Source organism: Leucopleurus acutus (assembly GCF_964270905.1).
Source record: "Leucopleurus acutus genome assembly, chromosome: 10".
Lineage (NCBI taxonomy): Eukaryota > Metazoa > Chordata > Mammalia > Artiodactyla > Delphinidae > Leucopleurus > Leucopleurus acutus.
Window position 1 is genome coordinate 7,516,393 of NC_139153.1, and position 22,295 is coordinate 7,538,687.

At 49.3% G+C, this 22,295-nt stretch overlaps 1 protein-coding gene across 1 annotated transcript in view; it reads right to left on the reverse strand.

The window, feature by feature from the left end:
• The window catches only part of IRAK2 (interleukin 1 receptor associated kinase 2), a 58,193-nt gene extending 38,131 nt beyond the window's left edge, over nucleotides 1-20,062 (reverse strand). The window contains exons 1-2 of the mRNA XM_082848657.1: nucleotides 19,953-20,062; nucleotides 10,755-10,937 (exon numbers count right to left, since the gene is read on the reverse strand). Coding sequence (XP_082704783.1) covers nucleotides 10,755-10,937; nucleotides 19,953-20,046 — 277 coding nt within the window. The 5' untranslated portion in view covers nucleotides 20,047-20,062. The remainder of the gene's footprint in view (nucleotides 1-10,754; nucleotides 10,938-19,952) is intronic.
• Nucleotides 20,063-22,295: the final 2,233 nt, after the last annotated feature.

Here is a 22,295-nt window from a genome sequence, read left to right on the forward strand (position 1 = left end):
GTCAGGCTTTCTTTTTTTGTCCTAAGTGCTTTCCCATAGGTGTGGCCTACTGAATTCAGAGGACACCTCTGGGGAGAAAGCCCAGTTGCTCTCTCCAGTTTATACTTGCGTAAAGTGAAACCTGAAACAGTTCTCTTATTTACATGCTTACATTACATGTTTATTGAGGTCCCGCTTCCTTTGGTCAAAAGGCTTAGGTGTGCTGGGCCCTTGGCAGAGGGGCCTGGGTTCTCCTCGCCAGCTGGCAGCCTGGGAACATTTAACACTGTGGCAAATCCGGGAGCCACATGCTTGAGCAGAGGGGACTCCAGCTGCCGGCAAGGTCTTTCCCCAGTGAGCACAGTCTGGAATTGCCCGCACTCTTCTCAGCCCTCAAAGTAAACAGTGAGGTAATATTTATAAATTTGTTTTTATTCTTTGTATTTATTCTGACTCATGTGGCTGAAACAGATCCCTTCTAGAGCAAATGAAAGTGATTCATCCCTAACTAAAGAACCTAGGTGCCAGCTGGCCGTATCAAGACAAAAAGAGCTTTCTGGACCCTCTCTTTTCCTTTTCCTTTCCCTCCCAATCCCTGGGCTCAACCTTCCTGGGCATCCAAAGTCCACGTACACAAACCACTCAAAACTCCCAACTCAAGCCAGACAGGAAGTTAGGCAAATAAGAGGGCATAACCTTGTCTTAAGACCTAATCGCCCTATCACGGCTCCTCCACTGGACCTGCTCACCGGCTGCTAAAATGACTCATCCATCCTTATTCATTTATTCACTGTGTTAGGGACTGGGGGCTCTGACTTATCAAAACTCACATGACAGTTAAAAGATACCTAATTTTAAACCGGGAGGAGTTCTATGCTGACAACAAACTGAAGGAAGGGAGGGGGGCACCTGACACTTACTTACACGGGGTGCCCGGGGCAGACTTCTGTGGGCAGATGCCATTTAAGCAGAGACCCAGAAGATGAGAGGGATGAGCCAGGGGAAGAATGCAGGGGAGCTGGGGAGGGGCCAGCATTCTAAGGGGAAGGAATAGCACATGCGAAAATCCTGAGGAAGAAAACACTTCGGTGCAGCTCCTCAAATGAAGGATGACCCTAGTGGCTGAGCTGAATGAATGCGGTGGAAAGTAGCCAAGATGAGGTGAGAGAACTGGGCAAGGGTTAGTCCATGTGAGATCTCGTAGGCCATGGTTAGGCAGAACCTTAAAATAAACCCCCTTGAACTGAGGTACCCAGTAGCTGAGACAGGGCTTACCAAATAGTCATCTGCTCCCTCGCAGACTCCAGCCTCCCTTGCAGTTAGGCTGGGGCCACGTAACCGGTTCTGGCCAATGGATTTTAAGTGGAAATGCTACTGTCACTTCCTGGACAAAGCAATTAAGAGCTGGCGAGCCTCGTCCATCTGTCTCTCCCCCTCCACAGTGACCCTGGAAGCCGTGCACTCCCAATGGCCTGCCGAGTGCAAGAAGGCAGGAGCCAGCACTGCACTTGGAGAAATTGATTCTTTGCTGTGTTGAACAGCTGAGATTTCTGGGTTTATCTGTGACCTCAACATAACGTAGCCCATCCTGATTAATGGGTAACCTCGACACGTGTCCAAAGCTCATAACCCAGAGGAGCTGCTTACGACCGCATTGCACAGAGTGGGAGCTCAGTAAACCGCAGCTCCTCTCCCTCCAGCTCGTACCCGTCCTCTCTGAAAAACTGGGGGCTGGTTTAGAGGCACCACACACAAGCCCCTCTGTCCATGCTCACATTGACTCCCAAGAAACCCGCAGTGATTAAAGCCTCGCTCTTTTCCAGTGGAATAACTAACACACAGAAGGACAGTCAGAAGACCATCCTGAGCCCCTCAGCAAGGATGTGCGAAGAGCCTCGCATCGCTCATGTTCTGAAGCGCCCCCACTTACGAGAAAAGCAGAAGGGCAACGTCTACGCCTATTTTTCAGAGACTTGATGCCATCTAGTGACCTCCCCCAGCAGGGGTTAAGGTCACGCAGACCTGCATCCCTTTCCAGCTGGTTGCTTACTTGCTGTGTGGCTTTGGGCAAGTTACTTATCCCTGCACCTCAGTTTCCTCATCTGTAAAATGGGAATAGCGAGATTTGTGAGATAAGATGCTTGCCTGGCACATATTAGGTGCTAAATACAAGTTATGACTAGCATTCAGATGACAGTGACTCCTGGCCAGGACTTTGGCGCGGGGGGCGGGGGGGTGGTCTTGGCCCTGTGCAGTGCCACGCCCAGAGGCAAGTCTCCAGGGGGCCCAGGGGGCCCAGGGGCCCCAGGGTCTGAGTCCTTCCCACACTTTTTTGTCCCCTAGTGGTAGGAAAGGGGCGGATGTTGGGAAAACTTCCAGGAGAACACACACGAGCCCTGTCTGGCCCTTGCAACAGCTCAGCCTCTTTGGGAGAGAAAGGGTGTGTTCTCTTCCATTTCACTTTAGGCAGCAGATAGAAATTCCCCACACAGTGAAAGCCCAGCTCCAGGAAGGAAATGACTTTGGCTGAGCTGCCAAACCAAAAGTTAGAAACTGTGAAAGCTGCACAACCAAGAAGAGACTGCGTGAAAACTGGGAAACTTGAAAGAAACTCCCAGGAAGATGGTAGCAGCAGATGGGAAGATGAAACCTTGGTCACGTCCCTTGGAGTCCCTTCAGGTTCCAGAAGCTTCTTGCTTTCCTACTCAGTTGACACCTGGAACCTCACAGGCCCCTGTTCCCCACTGTGGCCAGAGCAATGGGGGTACTCCCAGGTAGAAGCCCTCGAAAACCTTCCCTACACTCCTGATGAAAGTAGACCTGACCACACCCAAGCATTGCTCCTTCCCACCACCGGGCCTTTGCACGTGCTGTTCCCTCTGCCTGGATACGCCTGTGTGGTCGGCCCGCCAGTCCTTTGAATGGAGGCTCAAGTTTCAGCTCCTTGGGGAAGCTTCCCCAGATGAGATCAAACCTTCTCCTCTCCTGCCCTCCTACCTACCTACCCACCCGACCTACACTTCTCCTTTGAGCACTCCTGCTGTGGTTGGGTACACGTCTCTATGCCATCATCCTGTTCATGCCCGTCTCCCACACTAAACTGTAAGCTCCTTGAGGTCGGAGCCCTTGTCTGTATTTCCACTGCTGCGCCCCTGGTACCTAGCACACAGCAGGCACTTGATAATATGTCTCAGTTCACTACTGACTCTCTTGTCCAGATTTTGTGTATCTAACTCTCTATGGGGAGGAACGAGGGAGAGTGTCACCGCACGAATCAGGCACACCTGGTTTTGAGCCTCCATGCTCAGAGTTACAGCCATCGGACCCCCGCCATCGGCAGGCTCAGGTCCCCTGCCTGCCTCAGTGCCGTTTAATCAGGTCCCCTGCCTGCCGCAGTGGCCGTGATGACAGCCGACCTGCCTCTGGCTGGAAGTCACAGCTCTGATACATCGGCCTCTGCCTTGATTCCGGCTCCTGAGACCCGCAGATGCCAGCACCTAGACCCTGGAGCCTGGCTCACAGCCCTCTCTCTTAATAAGCCTGGTGGTCGGGAAAAGTCCCCCTCAGGAGCAGGACTCTCACGTTTTAAGCCCCAGGGTGATGGCTGGCCCTAGCCTCCAGGGTCAGACTCTCCTGACGTTGAATGCTGACCTGGCCGTGCAAATGCTGCCCCTGGTCCCCCAGACTCTCTATAAAGAGGCTCCCCTGGGATGCCCAGCAATTGCACCATGGCCACCATTGTACCAGAGCAGTGATTCCCACAGTGTACTGGTTCCATGGGAATATTAATAAGTATCAAATGAAAAGGGGGCTCTGTGGTCAAATGTAAATGGAAAACACTGACCTAAATAGATTTCTTTGCTATAGAACTTATCAGAGCCTTAAAACGTTGGGTGTGCATTGTGACTCCCCAAAGGTAGGGGGCACTGATAAAGCATACAGATATCCCAAGGTTAGTGATTCATGAAGCCTCTAGCTGCACGGCGTAACTGGCTGGAGCACACATCTGGGGCATGTGATTGGGGAAATGCTACTCTGCACCATGACTCGCCTTGCGGACGTCCTATGCACACAGTACTTTCCCCATCACAGAAAGACATTTTTCAATCAGGACGCAAAGGTGGCATTCCTCTTCCTGTCCTGACCCAGAGACTGGGGCTTCATCCAAGACCCAGCTCTTCCCTGTGGGCTCAGAAGAGCCTGGAGATGTGAAGACATCCATGGAAGACCACTTTATGACGGGTCTTTGCCAGAAGTCGGGAGGTGAAAGTGGAGAGGGGAGGGTAAGAAAGGGCGAGTAAACGACGCTTCACCTCACAAAGTGACGCATCAAGAGGCGCTGCCTAGAGCTCATGGAAAAATAATTACATGTGTAATGATATGCGTTAAAGGTTAGAAAAACGACCTACAGACCCACAGAGGAGCCAAAGGGGGAGAGGAGGTAGGTACAGCCAAATCCTGGTCTAGGAAGTGAATGGATAATATAGAAATTGATATATATGAAAAGAACAGGAGAAGCACATTATTTAGAGATGGTACAAATGTGGTAGAGAATAGCCATTCCCCTTGTCTTCCTATATTCTAGAAGTTTTAGCTAGACATACGGCTGCTAAAAACCACCTTTTTTAGCTACTGCCAGACTCCCTTTGCAGCTAATTGTGGTCACGTGACTAGGTTCTAGCTAATAGAACTTTGTGAAGTGATAAAGCGCATCTTTCAGATTGTACCCTTAGAAGGAAAGAAAATCCCCTCCCCTTCCTGCTGCCTGGAATGTGGAAAAGAGAGGAACAGCCGGAGCGAGTACCTCAAACCACAAGGTGGAAGCCACATGCGCAGGGCAGCAGAATAAGGTAGAAAAAACGCTTGAATCCCTGACACTGTGGACCCACCCTACCAGCTTTGGGTTGCCGACACACACGCCGCTAGTGGAAAGAAACCCTCTTTTAGTTTAACCTGTTGTTGTTTTGGCCTTTCTTACCGGAGCTAAATCAATATAATAATGCTCCAGGTGGCAAGGACCCGGACATTGCAGACTGGAAAGCTGATTACTGTGCTTACACCAAAGCAAAACCATCACCCGTGACCCTCGGAAGGCAGGCCACGTGCTACGAGCACCCATAACTCTAAGGGGAGAAGCTGAAAATGCTCTGAATGTTGGTACACGTTGCTTCTCTTTTAGGGACCTCCAACAGAGGGAGAAGAACTCCACTGGAGCCAGACCGTGTTCAAGCAGAGATGAAAAGGACGACTCTTGGCCTGTAGTAGACAATCCAAGTTGACCAAGAACCCCCCTGTCAGGGGCCCTGAAGGGTCAGCCCCAGCAGGAGGAGATACCATGGCCCCAACCATTCTAATCCCCACTCCACCTTTCTCAGTCCACTGACGAACTGCAGGAGGGGCTCTCTGCCAGACACAGAGTCCAGAAACAAGAGTCAAGATAAGAGTGCTTCCGCCCCATCTAAGCTATTGTTTCAGTGGCCCCAGGGGAGGCTCCAGGCGTGCACCTTCCATTAGGAGGAGAGGGGGGCAGGCCGAGCTCACAGGCCACCAAGCGAAAGAACCAACCTTTCAGGGTTAAGAATGAAGCTACCTAGGCTAGAGCATCAGCTGTGGCTGTCACACAGAGAACTGATGAGAAGCCAAGAGACCAGAAGCGTCCAGCATTTTGAGAGACCTGTACCGCCAAAGAAGCCACCGTCCTGGTGTGACAAAAGCCGGCCATTATTTGACGCCACAGCTCCTCCCAGGTGCCCAAACCCCTCCCCCAGCAGGAAGTGGGCTGTGAAAGACGTGTAGCCCCACCCATAAGGGCAGCCTCTCCAGTGCCCACTTCCACTGAGGCCGCAGGCATGCTCCCCCAATGTCTACCCCACCCCCCAAGACAGAGCCAGTAGTCAGAGAACCAGGTGCTGGGTCAGCGGTTCTTAAACTTTTATCTGCACCTGAATATCCTGGAGGGAGACTCAGGACTACACCCCTGGCGTTTCTGAATCGGCAGCTGAGGTCAGGCCTGAGAACCTGCATTTCTAACAAGCTCCCAGGGGATGCTGATGCTCAGAAGTCCAGGGAACACACTTTGAGGATCACTGGTCAACTGAGAAGAACAAGGGGCTGCCAGATGGACCAAACAAAGGACCCACTCCCCTTGCCAGAAGACACTCCCCTGGGGAAAGGGTGAGCACGTTTTGCTCGTGGGAGGAAGGGTGCATGTGGATACTTGGGTGGCCCAAAGCAGAGGGCTGTAGGAAGACAGCTGGCCCTCCAGTATGTATCCCCTCCTCTGCTAGAGTAACAGACGCTTTAGTTGTGCACACAGGCTCCCAGCTACAGATTACATTTCCCAGCCTCCCCTGCAACTAGGCGTGGTCATGTGACCAGTCCTGGCCAACGGCCTGGGAAGGGAGGTTATGTTGCAGCTTCCAGGGGACCGTGCCCTTCTTGTAGGCTGGAAGGCACGTGTGGAGGCACAGAGTAGCCGTCTCAGGTAGGAGCTGGGAGCCGGCTGTCCCAGACGGCAGAGCAATGAAAACGAAAGAAACTGGTCCTTGACACTGGGCAGCTGCCCTATGAGCCCTGGGCAGCTTGGACGGTCACAGGAGAGAGGAATAAACGTCTGTCTCATTTAAGTCACTACAGCCTACCCTTAGTAACAGCAATGAACCTGGGATGCTAATACAGGAAGCCACCAAGAAACAGCTAAAAGAGCAAAATGGTTGACACTGGCGAGCAGATTTGCCAAAAGAAGGAATGGTAAGCCTTCTGCACTCATTTATTCTAATTCTTATAACATTTAGTGTTTGACAATTGAACAATAATGGTCTTGGCAATTAAGGCTGAGAAGATACCAAGGAACAGAGACCCACACACCTAGCTCTCTGTACAATGGCACTAGCAGCCCCAGAGCACGTGATTTCAAGACACTGGACACACATGTGGCCCCCTGGGAACCCCACACTCCACCTTCCGGTTCACATACAACCTATGGAAGGCCTCTGCTACATGCAAATACTTACGACCTGGAGTCGTAAGTCTCTGAGGACAACACTTTGTCTCTGGGACTTTTGGTGTCTGGTTTTCAAGCTCTGTTTTATTCAAACTTATTCTTAAAGCTCTCTAAGAAGTGGTGGGCAGAAGTCAGGTTCTCAAACTGCTGTGGGCAACCGAGCAAGTTCATAAACAATCTTCAGCAAGTAAATGCAAACTAAGGTTTAACTAATGTTACAATTAGGGAAGGGAAAACTGACCGGTTGGAATAACAGAAACTTAATATGCTTCACACATGCCCTCTATATTCACTTCCAAAAAGTGACCAAGATTTATGGCACTTTTTCTCCCTAATGAAAAACAAACAAAAAAAAAATCCAAGATACAGAAAGGGGAAGTGTCTTGCCTGAGGACTGAAGGCAATAGTGACAACACAACCGAACTCCCGAAACAAAAGTGGATGCAGAGACAGGCTTGAACCTCTCTTCCTCAGGCAATTTTAATCAGCAAGGCTAAGCAGCAGAGAAAAGAGGATTGGGGAACACAGGTGGACTCTCACAGCCCTGAGAGGTTAGAGGAGGTTGGAACCGGAAAACAGGGAACTGAGTAAAGTTCTAAGAAGAAAGGATGACAGACAAATATCACTGTTTCCTGGAAGCCCAAACACCGAGTGCAGTGAAGTTCCCGTGAGAAAAGCTAAGAAGGAGGGCTCTGATCCAAATGCACCTGGGTGTGACCGGACCTGTGCCCTTCGGGGAGGCTCTGAGCCATTCCTGACCTCCGTGTCCTCAGGGGGAGAAGGGGCTCCTTAGATCGCCCACCTCGAGGGGCTGCTGGGAGGAGCCACGCTCAGCGCCTGGTGCCTCGAAAGTGCCCAGTCAGTGTCAGCTTCAGAGTGTCACGCTGCAATGAGTATGTTTCTCTGAATCTGGCACTATGTTGTGTGCTGACCTCAAATCGTTAAGAATATTTCGAGATTAGTCAACAGCCAGGTTCTGACGTCAGTGGCAAGCTGGTGTGTCCAGTGAGAGGCCTGTGTCTCAATCCCCAGTACGTCTCTGCCCACAGGCCTCGGGGACACCCCTGCAGCATCCCAGTGCCCTGCAGAGACAAAACCGGCGTCCCCCTCCCCAAAGTGGCCTGAGCAGGAGGCCTGGTCCCTCCATTCTGACTGTACCTGACCCAGCGGCTTTCCCGCTCCCCCTCTGCAGCACCCCCTCTCCACACCTACCTCTCTCCCTCTCTCCTTCTCTCCCTCTCTCCCTCTCTCCCTCTCTCTCTGGCATCCTTGGGTGGGCATGAATTTCCTCACCTCTTTTTGAACCCATTAAGAGTTTATCACTGGACTTCCCTGGTGGCGCAGTGGTTAAGAATCCACCTGCCAATGCAGGGGACATGGGTTTGAGCCCTGGTCCGGGAAGATCCCACATGTCGCGGAGCAACTAAGCCTGTGCGCCACAACTACTGAGCCTGTGCTCTAGAGCCCATGCGCCACAACTACTGAGCCCGTGCACCACAACTACTAAAACCCACGCACCTAGAACCTGGGCTCCGCAACAAGAGAAGCCACCGCAACGAGAAGCCTGCGCACCACAACGAAGAGTAGCCCCCGCTCACCACAACCAGAGAAAGCCTGCACGTGGCAACGAAGACCCAACGCAGCCAAAAATAAAATAAATTAAAAATAAATTTAAAAAAAAAGAGTTTACCACTAATTCTCTCAAAACATGAAAAGTATGTGAAGGCACATCTACTCCATAATCAGTTCTACCACGTGCCAGGTTCTGGGGATGCAGACAAGCCAGACAGGGGTCTGCAAGCAGCTACACAGGATAGGCATTGGTCACACCAACCAACCAATGTGGCATGGGTCTGAGCAGGTCTCCACCTGTAAGGCCACCCTGGTGTCTCCTGACTTATCTCTGAGGGTGGAGGTCTCTAAGCCCCCACTCCTCCTCCTGGAAGCCCTCCCTGATTTAGTCAGGCAGGTGCTGAACTGAGGTCTGTTGGTTCAGCCAGGTTATTCCCAGCTCAGGAACCCCCCCAGGACAGCTCCAGGGCCTACAGGGTCTTCCACAGGCCTCTGGGGCTCTGAATGCCCTGCTCTCTACCTCCCACACCAGCTCTATGCTACTTCCTGCAACACCCCAGGCCTTTGCACAAGGGCCTTTGTCCCCTCTCCCCTGGGCTTTCTTACTCCAGCTCTTCACATGGCTGTCTTCTTTCCATTCCTCCAACTTCACCTCCTCAGACTGGCCTTCCATGACGACCGTGTTCTAGAAGGCTCCCCTACCTTGTCACTCCATCCCCTTATTTTTACTTGTTTTCCTGTCTACTGACTGTCTCCTCATGACTATGCTCTCCACGAGGGCAGAGGACCTATCGCTTTGCCCACCTGTATTCCAGGACCTCGGACAGCACCAGGCACTGGCCAGTGGCTCAGTGAGTACCTGTGAGAAGTCTGGCTCACTGTCCCACACTGAAGGGGTCTCTTTGGGGACATGGCGGGGGGGGCCAGGTGGAGATAATCCGACCCCTCATCCCCCTGCCTCTGCTGAGCACTGGCTGAACACCAGGCCCTTGACGTGTTCTATTTCTTCAATTGCACAGACACCCTGCAAGGTAGGGAGGTATTATTTATTACCTGCTAAATACATTCCCACCATGGTTGTATTCTCCTGTAGGAGGACAATTTGGTAATACTGGTATTGATATCAATCAAAACTTAAAATACACAAACCTTCAACCCAGCCATTCCAATATTGGAAAGTCACCCCATGCGAGATTCACATGTGTGCAAACGGGGTGCACATCCCAACACTGTACACAGGAGGCAACTGCTAGAAGCAACCTGAACACCTATCAATAAATCATGGTACATCTGTCAAAGAAATACAATGTGGCTGTTGAAAGAATGTCTCAGTATGAAACAATCTGCAAGATCGACTGCTAGGTGAAAATAAAGGGGACAGCCGAGTGCATGGTGTTCTCTTACTATCTGTATAAAAAAGTGTTGTAGACACATATATACATTTGCCTAGAAAATCTCTAGGAAGGTGGATAAGAAATTGTGACTACTGGTTACTTCTTGGGAGGCCAAATTGGGAAACAGGATGAGGACGTAAATAATTTTTACTGTAGACTTTCTTGAATTTTTATGCTACAGCTAGTTTTAAATTTCTATTTATTTATTTTTGGAACAGAGAACAAAAATTTAAAAGGTGTAAAAAGACTGACAATAAAGTCTCTCTCCAACACCTGGTTCCCTGGCCACCCGATTCCTCTCCCCAGGGGTGACCACCATTACTAATTTCTTAGTTGGATGGTAAACTCTTTCATTCAAATTTTTTTAAGATTAAGAAAGGTTTTCTGGGGCTTCCCTGGTGGCGCAGTGGTTGAGAGTCCGCCTGCCGATGCAGGGGACACGGGTTCGTGCCCCGGTCCGGGAAGATCCCACATGCCGCAGAGCGGCTGGGTGAGCCATGGCCGCTGAGCCTGTGCGTCCGGAACCTGTGCTCCGCAACGGGAGAGGCTACAACAGTGAGAGGCCCGCGTACCGCAAAAATAAATAAATAAATAAAAATAAAGGTTTTCTAATTTTATTTATTTTTACATTTTGGCCATGCCGAGCAGCATGCAGGATCTTAGTTCCCCAACCAGGGATCAAACCCATGCCCCCTGCAGTGGAAGCGCGGAGTCTTAACCACTGGACCGCCAGGGAAACTCCAAGAAAGATTTTAAGGTGAGAGGGCATAGCTCACGCTGGCTGCTAGGGGGCCTTGGTAACTCACAGTTGAGGATGATCTGGGCGGCGCGGTAGAGCTCTAGATGGCACAGGAGGTCCAGCAGCTGCTGGACGGTGGCCTGCCGCATGCTCCACCACCACAGCAGCTCGCGCGTGATGCTCACGCCCTGCGCCCGCTCCATAGACTTGATCTTCCGCAGCTGGGTCAGGTCTGTGATCACATAGGAGGCTGGAAGGCAAGCAAAAAGGGATGCTTAGAGCCAGAAGGGCAGCCCCTCCACCAGAGGGTCACCATGCTGGCCCAGCTCTGTCTACCACAAAGCCGCCTGGCCCCATCCTACCTGAAACTCCACCAGGAGCTGGGGTCCACAGGCAGCCCAAGTCATTCAGTGCCCGCGGGGACCAGCACACTCACACTTTAATGTAAATGTCAACTTGGTTGCCACACAAGACTTAGGAGAAAGACCAATGGACGAGAGGGCCAGGGGCCTTGAGGTTTAGCTGCTTATTTGCTATGTGCAAGTCACTTCCCCAGTGGGATGGGAGGCTCGGTTTCCTCAACTGTAATAGAGAACTTGCCTTCCAAACAGAAGCTCCGTGTAGGCAGAGAGTTTTCTCTGTTCCGTTCACTGTTAGATCCTCAGAACAGGGAAGCGTGCCTGGCACAGAGTGGGGGCAGGGCCAGGACCAAAGTGAGGCAGGGGAGGCACCCAAGGCGCAAATTTGAAGGAGGTGCTCATTCTCAGGGCTGGTCCTGCACCTGTAGCAGCAGCCAGAGAGTAGATGCCTCCTATAATTTTGCCTTGGGGGGCTTCCCTGGTGGCGCAGTGGTTGAGAGTCTGCCTGCCGATGCAGGGGACGCAGGTTCGTGCCCCGGTCCGGGAAGATCCCACATGCCGCGGAGCGGCTCGGCCCGTGAGCCATGGCTGCTGAGCCTGCACGTCCAGAACCTGTGCTCCGCAACGGGAGAGGCCACAACAGTGAGAGGCCAGCGTACCACAAAAAATAAATAAATAAAAAATAAAATTTTGCCTTGGGCATCTCATTCTCCTCAGCTCTAAGTCCCAGCCCTGGCAGGGGGAACTGAATGAATGAATGAATGAGTGAATGAACGAATCCACAGCCCACCATCCTCACAGAACTGCTATTAGGAGCAAGAGAGCTATGGATCTAAAAGCACTTTGCCAAGTCTGAAGCACTGTGCAATTTGCAGGGGGCTACTGTCCACAATACTAAAACTAATGCATTCCTTCTTTTCATTTTCTATTATAAAATGGTTGCTCATTAAAGAAAACTTGGAAAAACGCAGGGGAAAGAAGCTAATAAATTACACAGCATCCCACGAGGGTACTTTCCCTTCCGAAAGTCTCCCCACCACACGCACAGGGGTGCTTCTGGATCCAGTTAGAGCCAGGCTGTAAGTAAGACTGTGCATCCAGGCCTTATTTACTAACATTATACCATAAGCATTTTCCAAATTGGTACAAGCTCTTCATACATGGAATTTTTGAACGGTCACATAGTATTCTGCTGAGTTTCCTGAAGTGAGGGAGGCATTTTTTATTCCCCTAAACTAGGACTAAAATAATCGGACTTCAGTTCCAGGATTTCAGAAATCGTGGAGCAGGTATCTACGTGAACATCAAGTCATACATTCATTCAACAAAATATTATTGAGCTCCAGGCCTCTGAGAAGCTCTAGAGATACAGGGGTGAGTCAACCAGAAGCCCACGGAGCTTTTCTGTTTGAAAAATACAAACGTAAGTGAACTGAGTGGGGAAGAGGAAGACAAGAGACCACGCCTATGTAATGAAGGGGCTTGAAGGCCAGGCTACAGTTTGAACCTGATCCTAAGAGCCACGGACACCAGGACACCATGGAAGACCTCAGAGCCAGGGAGGGACGCGATCATATTGTACAGTCCCTGTCCCTCTGGAGGAATGGGGAAGGTTGTGACAGCCTCCCACAGAGAGAAAGCCTCTGGGAGAAGTGCCCTGTTAGGGATGGGAAGTTCTTGAGTTGTAACTTTAGTCACTGGAAAGCCCAGGCCAGATTCCTGGTCCATGGGAAGTGATGTCAGCAGGGTCAGGGGCTGCCTCCAGCAGCAGAGAGAAAAGAGTAAAGGGAAGAGGAAGGAACCCCTTCCCCCCAGCCCTCCCTGCACACGAGCTCTGTTCGTGGGCTCACCTCCCACGCTCCGAGGCAGCGTGATGTCATGGGAAGAACAGAAGCCCAGGGCCGCCCCTGGGGCTCCACTGCGGCAGCAGAAGCCAAGCCCAGCCCTCACATCTGTGGGCTGCACTTTTCCTCACAGGCAATGCAGGAGGAAGAGGAATTAAACCCAGAGGTGCCTTGCAATGTGGACGTTGTAGCTCCGTGAAAGTGGCATCTCTTATGGTGTTGACCTGCCAGCATTTAACATGACCCTTAAAACAGGGTCAAGACAAGATAGAGGTCTCAGGGGGATGAGTCACTGCCAAGCGCCCTGCTGAGTCCATGGCTCTTTGCCCAACACACACCAGTAATACCTGGTCGTTACGGAACATTTGGAAAACGGGAGAAAATCAAAGCCCCCGTGATCATCCCACTTGGAAGACCCCAAGAAAAGCACTGTTTATACTCTTGCTTCTAATCTTCCAGGTTTTTCTATTAGATATAAAAGTACATGCTTATGCCAGCAGGATGGTACAGTGGTGGGTTCAGGGCCCAGACTCTGGATTCTGAGGCCTGGGTTCAAATCTTCTCTCTGCTACTTACTTCCCACGTGCTTGGGGAACGCCCTTCACTTCTCGCCGTGCCTCAGTTTCCTCATTTGCAAAAGAGGAAAACAACAGCACCTGCCTCAGAGGTTGTTGTGAGGATTAGATTAGTTATATGTATAGAATAATATGTGATATAAATGTTCACTGCAATTGTCAAGCCATCTACACTCTATGAAAACCTGCTTTTATCCCCAATGGTTAACACTATGTGGCAACCATCCCTCCTGGTCTGACTTCCTGAATCTTGCAGGACACAGTCGACAACCTTGCCCATCTTCAAAGCCCTCTGGAGCAGAGACGCACAGCTTCCTGAAGTGATCCGCCCTCGCCCTCGGGTGAAACGCCCTTTGTCCAGACTAAAAAGACTCTTTCCTGGTTGAGGGAAGGGGAAAGCGTCTTGTCCCTTAAGCCTCTCAGCAACTCATCCCCATTTTACAAATGAGGAAACTAAAAGCTCAGAGAGAGGCAGTCACTCGCCTGAAGCACACAGCTGGGCAGGGACAAAGCAGGCCTGTGCACAAAGGCTGGCACACGCATGAGACAGCAAGATGGAGAGCCGTCCAACAGAGGAAGCCCTGCCCCAGGATCCCTGGGAATACACCTTGGGTGAGTGAAGCTGTGAGAAGCCTGGTTTCCCCCAAGGGCAAAAATGAACGCAGCCACAATCATAGGGGAATGAGCAGGAGGGAGCCACGTTATCTGCCAGAACTGTCAAATCCAAAGAGCGTGCGTATTTGTGTCTGTGTGCTTTTCTGAATCACTTTATGGATGTTTCCACCTCCACTCCCCGGTATCACAATCAGCCCCAAGGGATGATCTCTTCTAAAACGATGCACATTATCTGTAATAGTCAAAGACTAGAATGTCATTTTAAAAAAAAGAATAAATTGTGGAATATGGAGTAGGATTTCTCAACCTAAAAAAAAAAAAAAAAGACTCGCAGAAACCGAGACTCTTTAGGACTGGAAGGACAATCACAGTCGCTCACTGTGCTGAACAGAAAACCATGGAATGCTGTGACTTGCCAAGGAGCTGCTACCTGGGGGGCACGGCTGGCTCCCAGCCCAGTGACCTCTGACCCAGCACGGAGAGGGGGCCAAGCATGGGCTCCAAGCCATCCCGTGTCCCCACCGTTCCCACATCCTTCAGCCCATCATTCATTCCAGTGGCACTGAGTGTCTGCCCACTGGCCGGGCACTGCCTCAGACACTGGGAATACAGGAGCAAACTAGATGCGTGATGCCCCTGCCCTCATGGCGCCGACATTCTACAGGGAGAGACAGACATAAACCAATAAGGAACAAGGTCAAAGCATGTTAAGAGGAATGAAGAAAATAAAACACGTTGATAAGAAAAAGAGGAAAGGGGGACAGGGTCAGCCTCTCAAACAAGGTGACATATGAACTGAGAAATGAAAGACTATAGCCCCCCAAAGACGTCAGTGTCCTAAACCCCGAAACCTGTGCATATGGTACCTTACGTGACAAAAGGGACTTTGCAGATGGCATTAAGTTAAGGATTTTGAGATGAGATTACCCTGGATTATCTGACTGAGCCCAGGGGTCCTTATCAGAGGAAGGCAGGAGTGTCCGATTCAGAGAAGATCATGACAGAAGCAGAGGTCAGAGGAAGAGATTTGAAGATGCTACCCCATTGTCTTTGAAAGTGGAGGAGGGGCCACAGGCCAAGGGACGCAGGCAGCCTCTAGAAGCCAGTGAAGGCAGGGAAATGGATTCTCCCCTAGAGCCTCCAGAAGGACAGCTGCCCTGCCAACACCTTGATTTTAGGACTTCTGACCTCCAGAACTGTAACACAATAATGGCTGTTTTTAAACTATTAAATTTGTGGTAATTTGTTACAGCAGCAAGAGGAAACTAACAGAGACTAGAAAGCTAGCCACGTGGAGGACAGGGCGAAGAATGTCCCAGACAGAGGAAACAGCAAGTACAAAGGCCCTGAGTCTGGACCAAGGAGGCCAGTGTGGCTGGAGCAGGGTGGGCATGAGAGGGTGTTGGAGGAGAGGAGGTCAAAAGTCAATGGCATAAAGCAGAAACTAACACACCATTGTAAAGCAATTATACCCCAATAAAGATGTTAAAAAAAAAAAAAAAAGTCAATGGCGCTCAGACTGTGCCAGACCCGGCAGGCCTGGTGAGGGATTTGGATTATAACCTAAATCACAATGGGCAGCTCCTGAGGACCTTGAACAATACTGGTGTCTCCAAGCCCTAAGGAGTCAGAGGTATTCTCCTCAGAGGATGTACAAATGCACATGAAGAGACGGCCAACATCATTAGGCATTACAGAAATGCTAATCAAAACCAGAGCAAGAGGCACTTCCCTGGTGGTCCAGTGGTAAAGAATCCGCCTTCCAATGCAGGGGACACAGGTTTGATCCCTGGTTGGGGAACTAAGATCCCACATGCCGCGGGGCAGCTAAGCCCGCGTGACACAACTACTGAGCCCACACGCCCTGCAGCCTGTGCGCCACAACTGGAGAGAGAAAACCTGCACAGCACAACTAGAGAGAAGCCCGAGTGCCACAGCAAAGAGCCCGCACGCCACAATAAAAAGATCCCGCGTGCCTCAACAAAGAACCTGTGTGCCTGCATCTAAGACCCGACGCAACCAAAATAAATAAATAAATAAACAAACACAGCGAGAAACCACTTCTCACCTGCTCAGATGGCTACAAACTCAGAAAGACAGACGATAACAAGTGTTGGGGGGAGGGGACGTGGAGAAATTGGGACCCTCACACATTGCCCGTGGGAATGTAAAATGGTACTCGCACTTCCAAAAACAGTCTGACACTTCCTCAAAATGTTAAACGCAGAGTTACCCTATGACTCAGTAATTCCCCTCCTAGGTATCTACGCAAGGGAAATGAAAACGTAAAGGCACAGAGAGACATACACAAATGTACACAGGAGCGTTATTCATAATAGCCAAAAAGTGGAAAGAACCCAAATGCCCATCAAATGACAGAAGAATAAATAAAATGCAGTATGTCCACACGATGGAATGTTATTCAGGAATAAATAAAAAGAAATTGGGACTTTCCTGGTGGTCCAGTGGGAAAGAATCCACCTTGCAATGCAGGGGACGCAGGTTCGATCCCTGGTCAGGGAATTAAGGTTCCCACCTGCATTGGGGCAACTAAGCCAGTGCACCACAACTACTGAGCTCACGTGTCTCAACTAGAGAGCCTGTTTGCCACAAAACTACACAGCCCACGCGCCCTGCAGCCTGCGCGCCACAACTAGAGACGAGAAAACCCCGCACACCACAGCTAGAGAGAAGCCCGCGTGCCACAACGAAAGATCCCACGTGCCACAACTGAGACCCGATGTAGCCCAGAAATAAATAAAATAAATAATAAATAAATCTTAAAAAAAAAAGAAATTAAGCACTGATACTTGCTATGACATGGATTAACCTTGGAAACATGCTAAATAAGTCAGTCACAAAGGACTACATATTGTATGATTTATTCCATTTATATGAAATGTCCAGAATAGGCAATGCCTAAAGCTGGGGGGAAATGGGAGATGTGTGTGAGAGTGCTGAGGGAGACAGCTGAGGGGTACAGGGCTTCTTTCTGGGGTAATGAAAATGTTCTAAGATTGATTTGGCGACGGACGCACAACTCTGCATATACTAGATGCCACTGAATTGTACACTTTAAATGGGTGAATTGCGTGGTAGGTGAATTATACCTTAATCAAGCTGTTTTTTAAAAAAAGTCATACACAGAGAACAGACTAGTGCTTGCCAAGGGGGAGGGGGTGTGGGGGAGGGATGGATTGGGAGTTTGGGATTAGCAGATTCGAACTAATATACATACTGACAGAATGGATAAACAACAAGGTCCTACTGTATAGCACAGGGAACTATATTCAATAGTTCCTGTGATAAACCATAATGGAAAAGAATTTTTAAAAAGAATGTGTGTGTGTGTGTGTATATATATATATATATATATAAAAAACTGAATCATTTTGCTGTACAGCAGAAATTAACACAACATTGTAAATCAACTATACTTTAATTTTTAAAATTTTAGTAAAATAAAAATAAAAAGAAAGCCATAGGTGTGCCTTCTAAAATAGCCACAACATCCTAGAAACAGAAGTTGCTGTGGCCTTCACAATTGAGGCCAACATGGAAAACACTAGAGAGAGTCTCTTCCACAAAGTGTTTGCCCACTGCTCAGGAAACAGTCGAAGTAGTTAAATCACAGATCATCTGAGCAAAGGGACACAGTGCAGTCTAGGAAATCAGATGGTGACAGACATTCTCAGAGGTGCCCTGACTTGTTACCAGGGACAGCCTCTGTGGGGAGGCTGAGGGGCAGGGAGGGGAAAGATATTTACTTTCCCCTCTGTCCCAGGGGCGTGATTTACACCATTTAACCTAGTACATCTGTTATTTTTTTCCACAAAAAAGTTAATAAAAATACACACTGAAAGTAAAAGCCTAAATCCATGTTGCTAAAGAATATTGCTTGGCAAGAAAAAATAATTGTGATATAGTTTAAGTGAAAAAAAGCAGGCTAGTAGAGTGTACAAAATGATACGATTTTTGGAAAACGTATATACATAAATAAATATGGTTAGTAAAAAAGACTAGAAGGCATAAGACACCCAGCACCCTGCTGGCACATAGTCAGAAGCCAATACATGTTAGCAGCTGCTGTTGTTATTATTACTATTGGCAACCAAATGGTAAGAATGGTATCCCTTATGGGGATATATATACACATATAGCTGACTCACTTTCTTGTACAGCAGAAACTAACACAACATTGTAAAGCATTTATACTCCAATAAAGATGTGGGGAAAAAAAGAATGGTATCCTTGGGCTTCCCTGGTGGCACAGTGGTTAAGAATCTGCCTACCAATGCAAGGCACACAGGTTCGAGCCCTGGCCTGGGAAGATCCTACATGCCACGTAGTAACTAAGCCTGTGCGCCACAACTACTGAGCCTGAGCTCTAGAGCCCGCAAACCACAACTACTGAGCCCACGTCCCACAACTACGGAAGCCCGCGCACCTACAGCCCACGCTCCACAACGAGAAGCCTCCGCAATGAGAAGCCCGCGCACCACAACGAAGAGTAGCCCCCGCTCACCGCAACTAGAGAAAGACCGCGCGCAGCAACAAAGACCCAACATAGCCAAAAATAAATTCATTAATTAATTTTAAAAAAAATACTCCCTCCAAATTAAAAAAAAAAAATGGTATCCCTGAGTGGTGGAGTTTGAGCTACTCTTTATTTCCCGCAGTACTTTGCAATAAGAGTGTATTATTTTTGTGACTGGTTTAAAACAGGATTTCTGAACCTCAGCACTACTGACACTTTAGGCTGGATAGTTCTTTGTGGAGGGGGCGGTTCTGTGCATTGCAGGACGTTTAGCAGCATCCCTGGCCTCTACTCACTACATCCCCCAAGTTACGACAACCAAAAATGTCTCCAGACATCGGCAAATGTTCCCTAAGGGGGCAACATCACCCCTGGTTGAGAACTACTAGGTTAAAATATATATTATTTCCTCAAACTGGATGGATAAAAACATACATGTTCTTTTTATTATTATTCTTTCCACTGTACATAAATATTATATTCCCTTTGTACGAATGGTATATATCATAATCTCAATTTTAAAGAAAATATAGATATTACTTTAAAAATAAAGTGGCACCAGTCACATTGACTTAAAACATGAACCTGAGAATAACTGTTAACACTTCCTTAATACTTACAAGAACCTCTGACACATAGGTGTCAAGTGCTTTTTATACAATTTTCATTCCTCATAACCACCGCCAGTTTACAGATTAAGAAGCTGAGACTCAAACAGTTTAAGCAACTTGCCCAAAGTCACCAGCTGGATGTGGTGGAGCCTGGAAGGCGCCTGAGGACCACACGCGCAGCCTCCCCCAGGATGCCAAGCCCTCAGCCAATCACCAGGCACAAACAAACAAAATACACCAAGAAGTTACGATGTCCTGGCGGGGCCAGCCTCCGGGGTTCAGAGCCCAGTACGCCACTTAGCAACGCCATACCCTGGCCCCCCAAAGTAACTCTACCTTTAAAGCCGTTTCGTCGTCTGTTAGATGGGGTAAGAGAAATAGGCACTTTACAGGCTGTCGTGGGAATTAAATGAGATAATCGGTGTCAGGTGCTTACATCAGGGCCGGGCACACAGTAAGCACTAGTCACTGCTGAGAGCGATCATTTTCGGCTTTACTGTAAACAGCGAAGTCGAGCCAGTCATTACTTAGCGACAGACTAACAGCAGAAATCCTCCGAAATCACCTAACACCTTCCAAATGACCACAGAGAGGGGGCAGCGCCTGCCCGAGGGCACACAGTGAGGCCCGGGTCCAGAATGGCAGCACAGAGAGACCCTAGAATCAGGACCCGCGTAAACAGGCGGGGAGGGGGTTTAGCGGGGTCGCAGGGGTGCCCACTCACCGAACTGCATCCAGTCCCACTCGCTCAGCGCGTCCATGTTGCGGCACAGGTCGTCCAGCACCCAGGCGGGCAGCTGGTAGATGTAGCAGGACATGGCCGGGCTCCGAGGGCCGGCGGGCCGGCAACGCACACAACTGAGTCCTACGCGGCAGGACTCTGCTTCTCTACCGGCTGGCTGGTGGGCCCACCCAGTGCAGGCCGCCGGGGAAGTGGGCGGGGCTGGGCTTGGGCTCTACTGCCCCCCAGCGGTCACCGGGGTCGCGACGCCTCCCGGCCGGCTGGACCAGTGGCTGCGAAACCAAGAGGGTCAGAGCCGCCAGGAGGGGAAACAGGCCCAGAGGAGCAAGGGAATACGGGCAAGTCCACACGGGAATTCAGCGGCAGTCCCAAGAGACCTTCTGAGTCCACCTCCAGGTCTTTTGGCCCTCTGCCACATACGATTCCTTCAAGAGCTAGTCTATTAATTACCTGCTATATGTGGGGCAATGTTCGAGGTGCTGGAGATGCATAAGTGGAGAAAACTTACCAAAGTCCATGTTTTCATGGGACTTACAATCTAGGCGGGGGTGGGAATGGGGGAGGAAACTAGCAACAAATAATAACAGCATTGAATAGGTAAGTTACATGAAATGCTAAAAGGTCAAAGTGCTGTGGCAGGGGGTGGGGGAAGGAAAGAAAAAGAGGAATGAGGTGTTCAGAGCGAGCAGGGGGAGGACTGTATTAAATAGGGTAGTCAGGAAAGACTGCTTTTTTTTTATAAATTTTATTTATTTATTTATTTATTTGGCTGCATTGGGTCTTCGTTGCTGCACGCGGGCTTTCTCTAGCTGCTACGAGCAGGGGCTACTGTTCATTGCAGTGAGTGGGCTTCTCACTGGGGTGGCTTCTCTTGGTGCAGAGCACGGGCTCTAGGCCAGCGGGCTCAGTAGTTGTAGCTCACGGGCTTAGTTGCTCCACAGCATGTGGGATCTTCCCGGACCAGGGCTCGAATCCATGTCCCCTGCATTGGCGGGCGGATTCTTAACCACTGAGCCACCAGGGAAGTCCCTAGACTCTGATTTTAAGGGCTAATATTTATTGAGCAGCTACTATGTGCCAGGGACTGTTCTAGGTGCTGGGGTTCCCTCTGAAGAAAAAAAGGACAAAATCCCTGCCCTGGAGGAAGACACACAATAAGCAGTAAAAATGCTAAATAAGTAAATAATTTAGCACTGTAGAAGGTGATAGGTAATGTTAGGGAATAAAAATAGGTTATAGTAAAAGAGAGTAGAAGTAGCTAATTGCATTATTCATTGTCTTAGAAGGTGATAAATATTATTGGGGCAAAACAGAATATGGTAAGAGGAACTGGGGGGCAAAGTGAATTATTGAATAGGGTAGAAGGAGAACATAATCACTAGTATTTATTAAGCATTTATGATGGGCAAACTTCACCAAGGTTGTTTTACTTACTCCTCACAATGACCTTATGTGTTACCCCCACTCTACAGATGAGGAAACTGAGGTACCGAGAAGTCAAATAACTTGCCTAAAATCATACAGGTACAAAGTGGCAGAGCTGGGATTTGAACCCAATCCGTCTGACCACTAGCTACAAGCTGCCTCGTTATTGCAATAACTACCGTTTATCTATACCTACAATGTGCTTTGCATAAATCATTTTATGTAACTCTCATAAGCCTATGCTTTTACACAGAAGTAAACGGGTTCCAAGAAGTGAGGCAGTATCGTCTAAGGCACATAAGCAACGAGAGCACCACTTTGCAGCTGCAAACATCAGCTATGGAAAGAAGAAGGAAACTAAAAGGAAAGTGGGCAGCCCTGAGAACAAGCCCCATCTCTGCTACCAACAGGTTTTGCGACCCTGGACAACTCATGTCACTTCTCGAGCCTCGCTTTCCACATCCTTAAAGTGGGACTAATCATTCCTCCTGCTTAGAGCTGTGAGCGAAGGAAACGGATTAAATCAATTTACACAATTATAAACAGATTAGTTTATAAACAATCGCTCATATATTGATTAAATCAATTTAGACAGGGTCTTCCTTGCACAGAGAATGCGATCCAAAAATGGTAGTCGCCATTGATAATATTGAAAAAGTGCCCACTGGCCTTGGGGTCCTATTGGGATTTGGGTCCTAGTTCAGTCACTGTCTCTGGCTCTTCATCCTTGAGCCAGTTTGCAGTTTTTTCTTCTGTAAATTGGGTATCCTGCTCCACCCACTTCGAAGGATTTCTGTGAAGTTTAAACAGACCCCAAAATGCTCGGGGTAAACTGTAAAGTGCTGAGCCCCACAAGGAATCACTATTATGTGAGTGCACCTCCTTGGTGTTTGACATGGG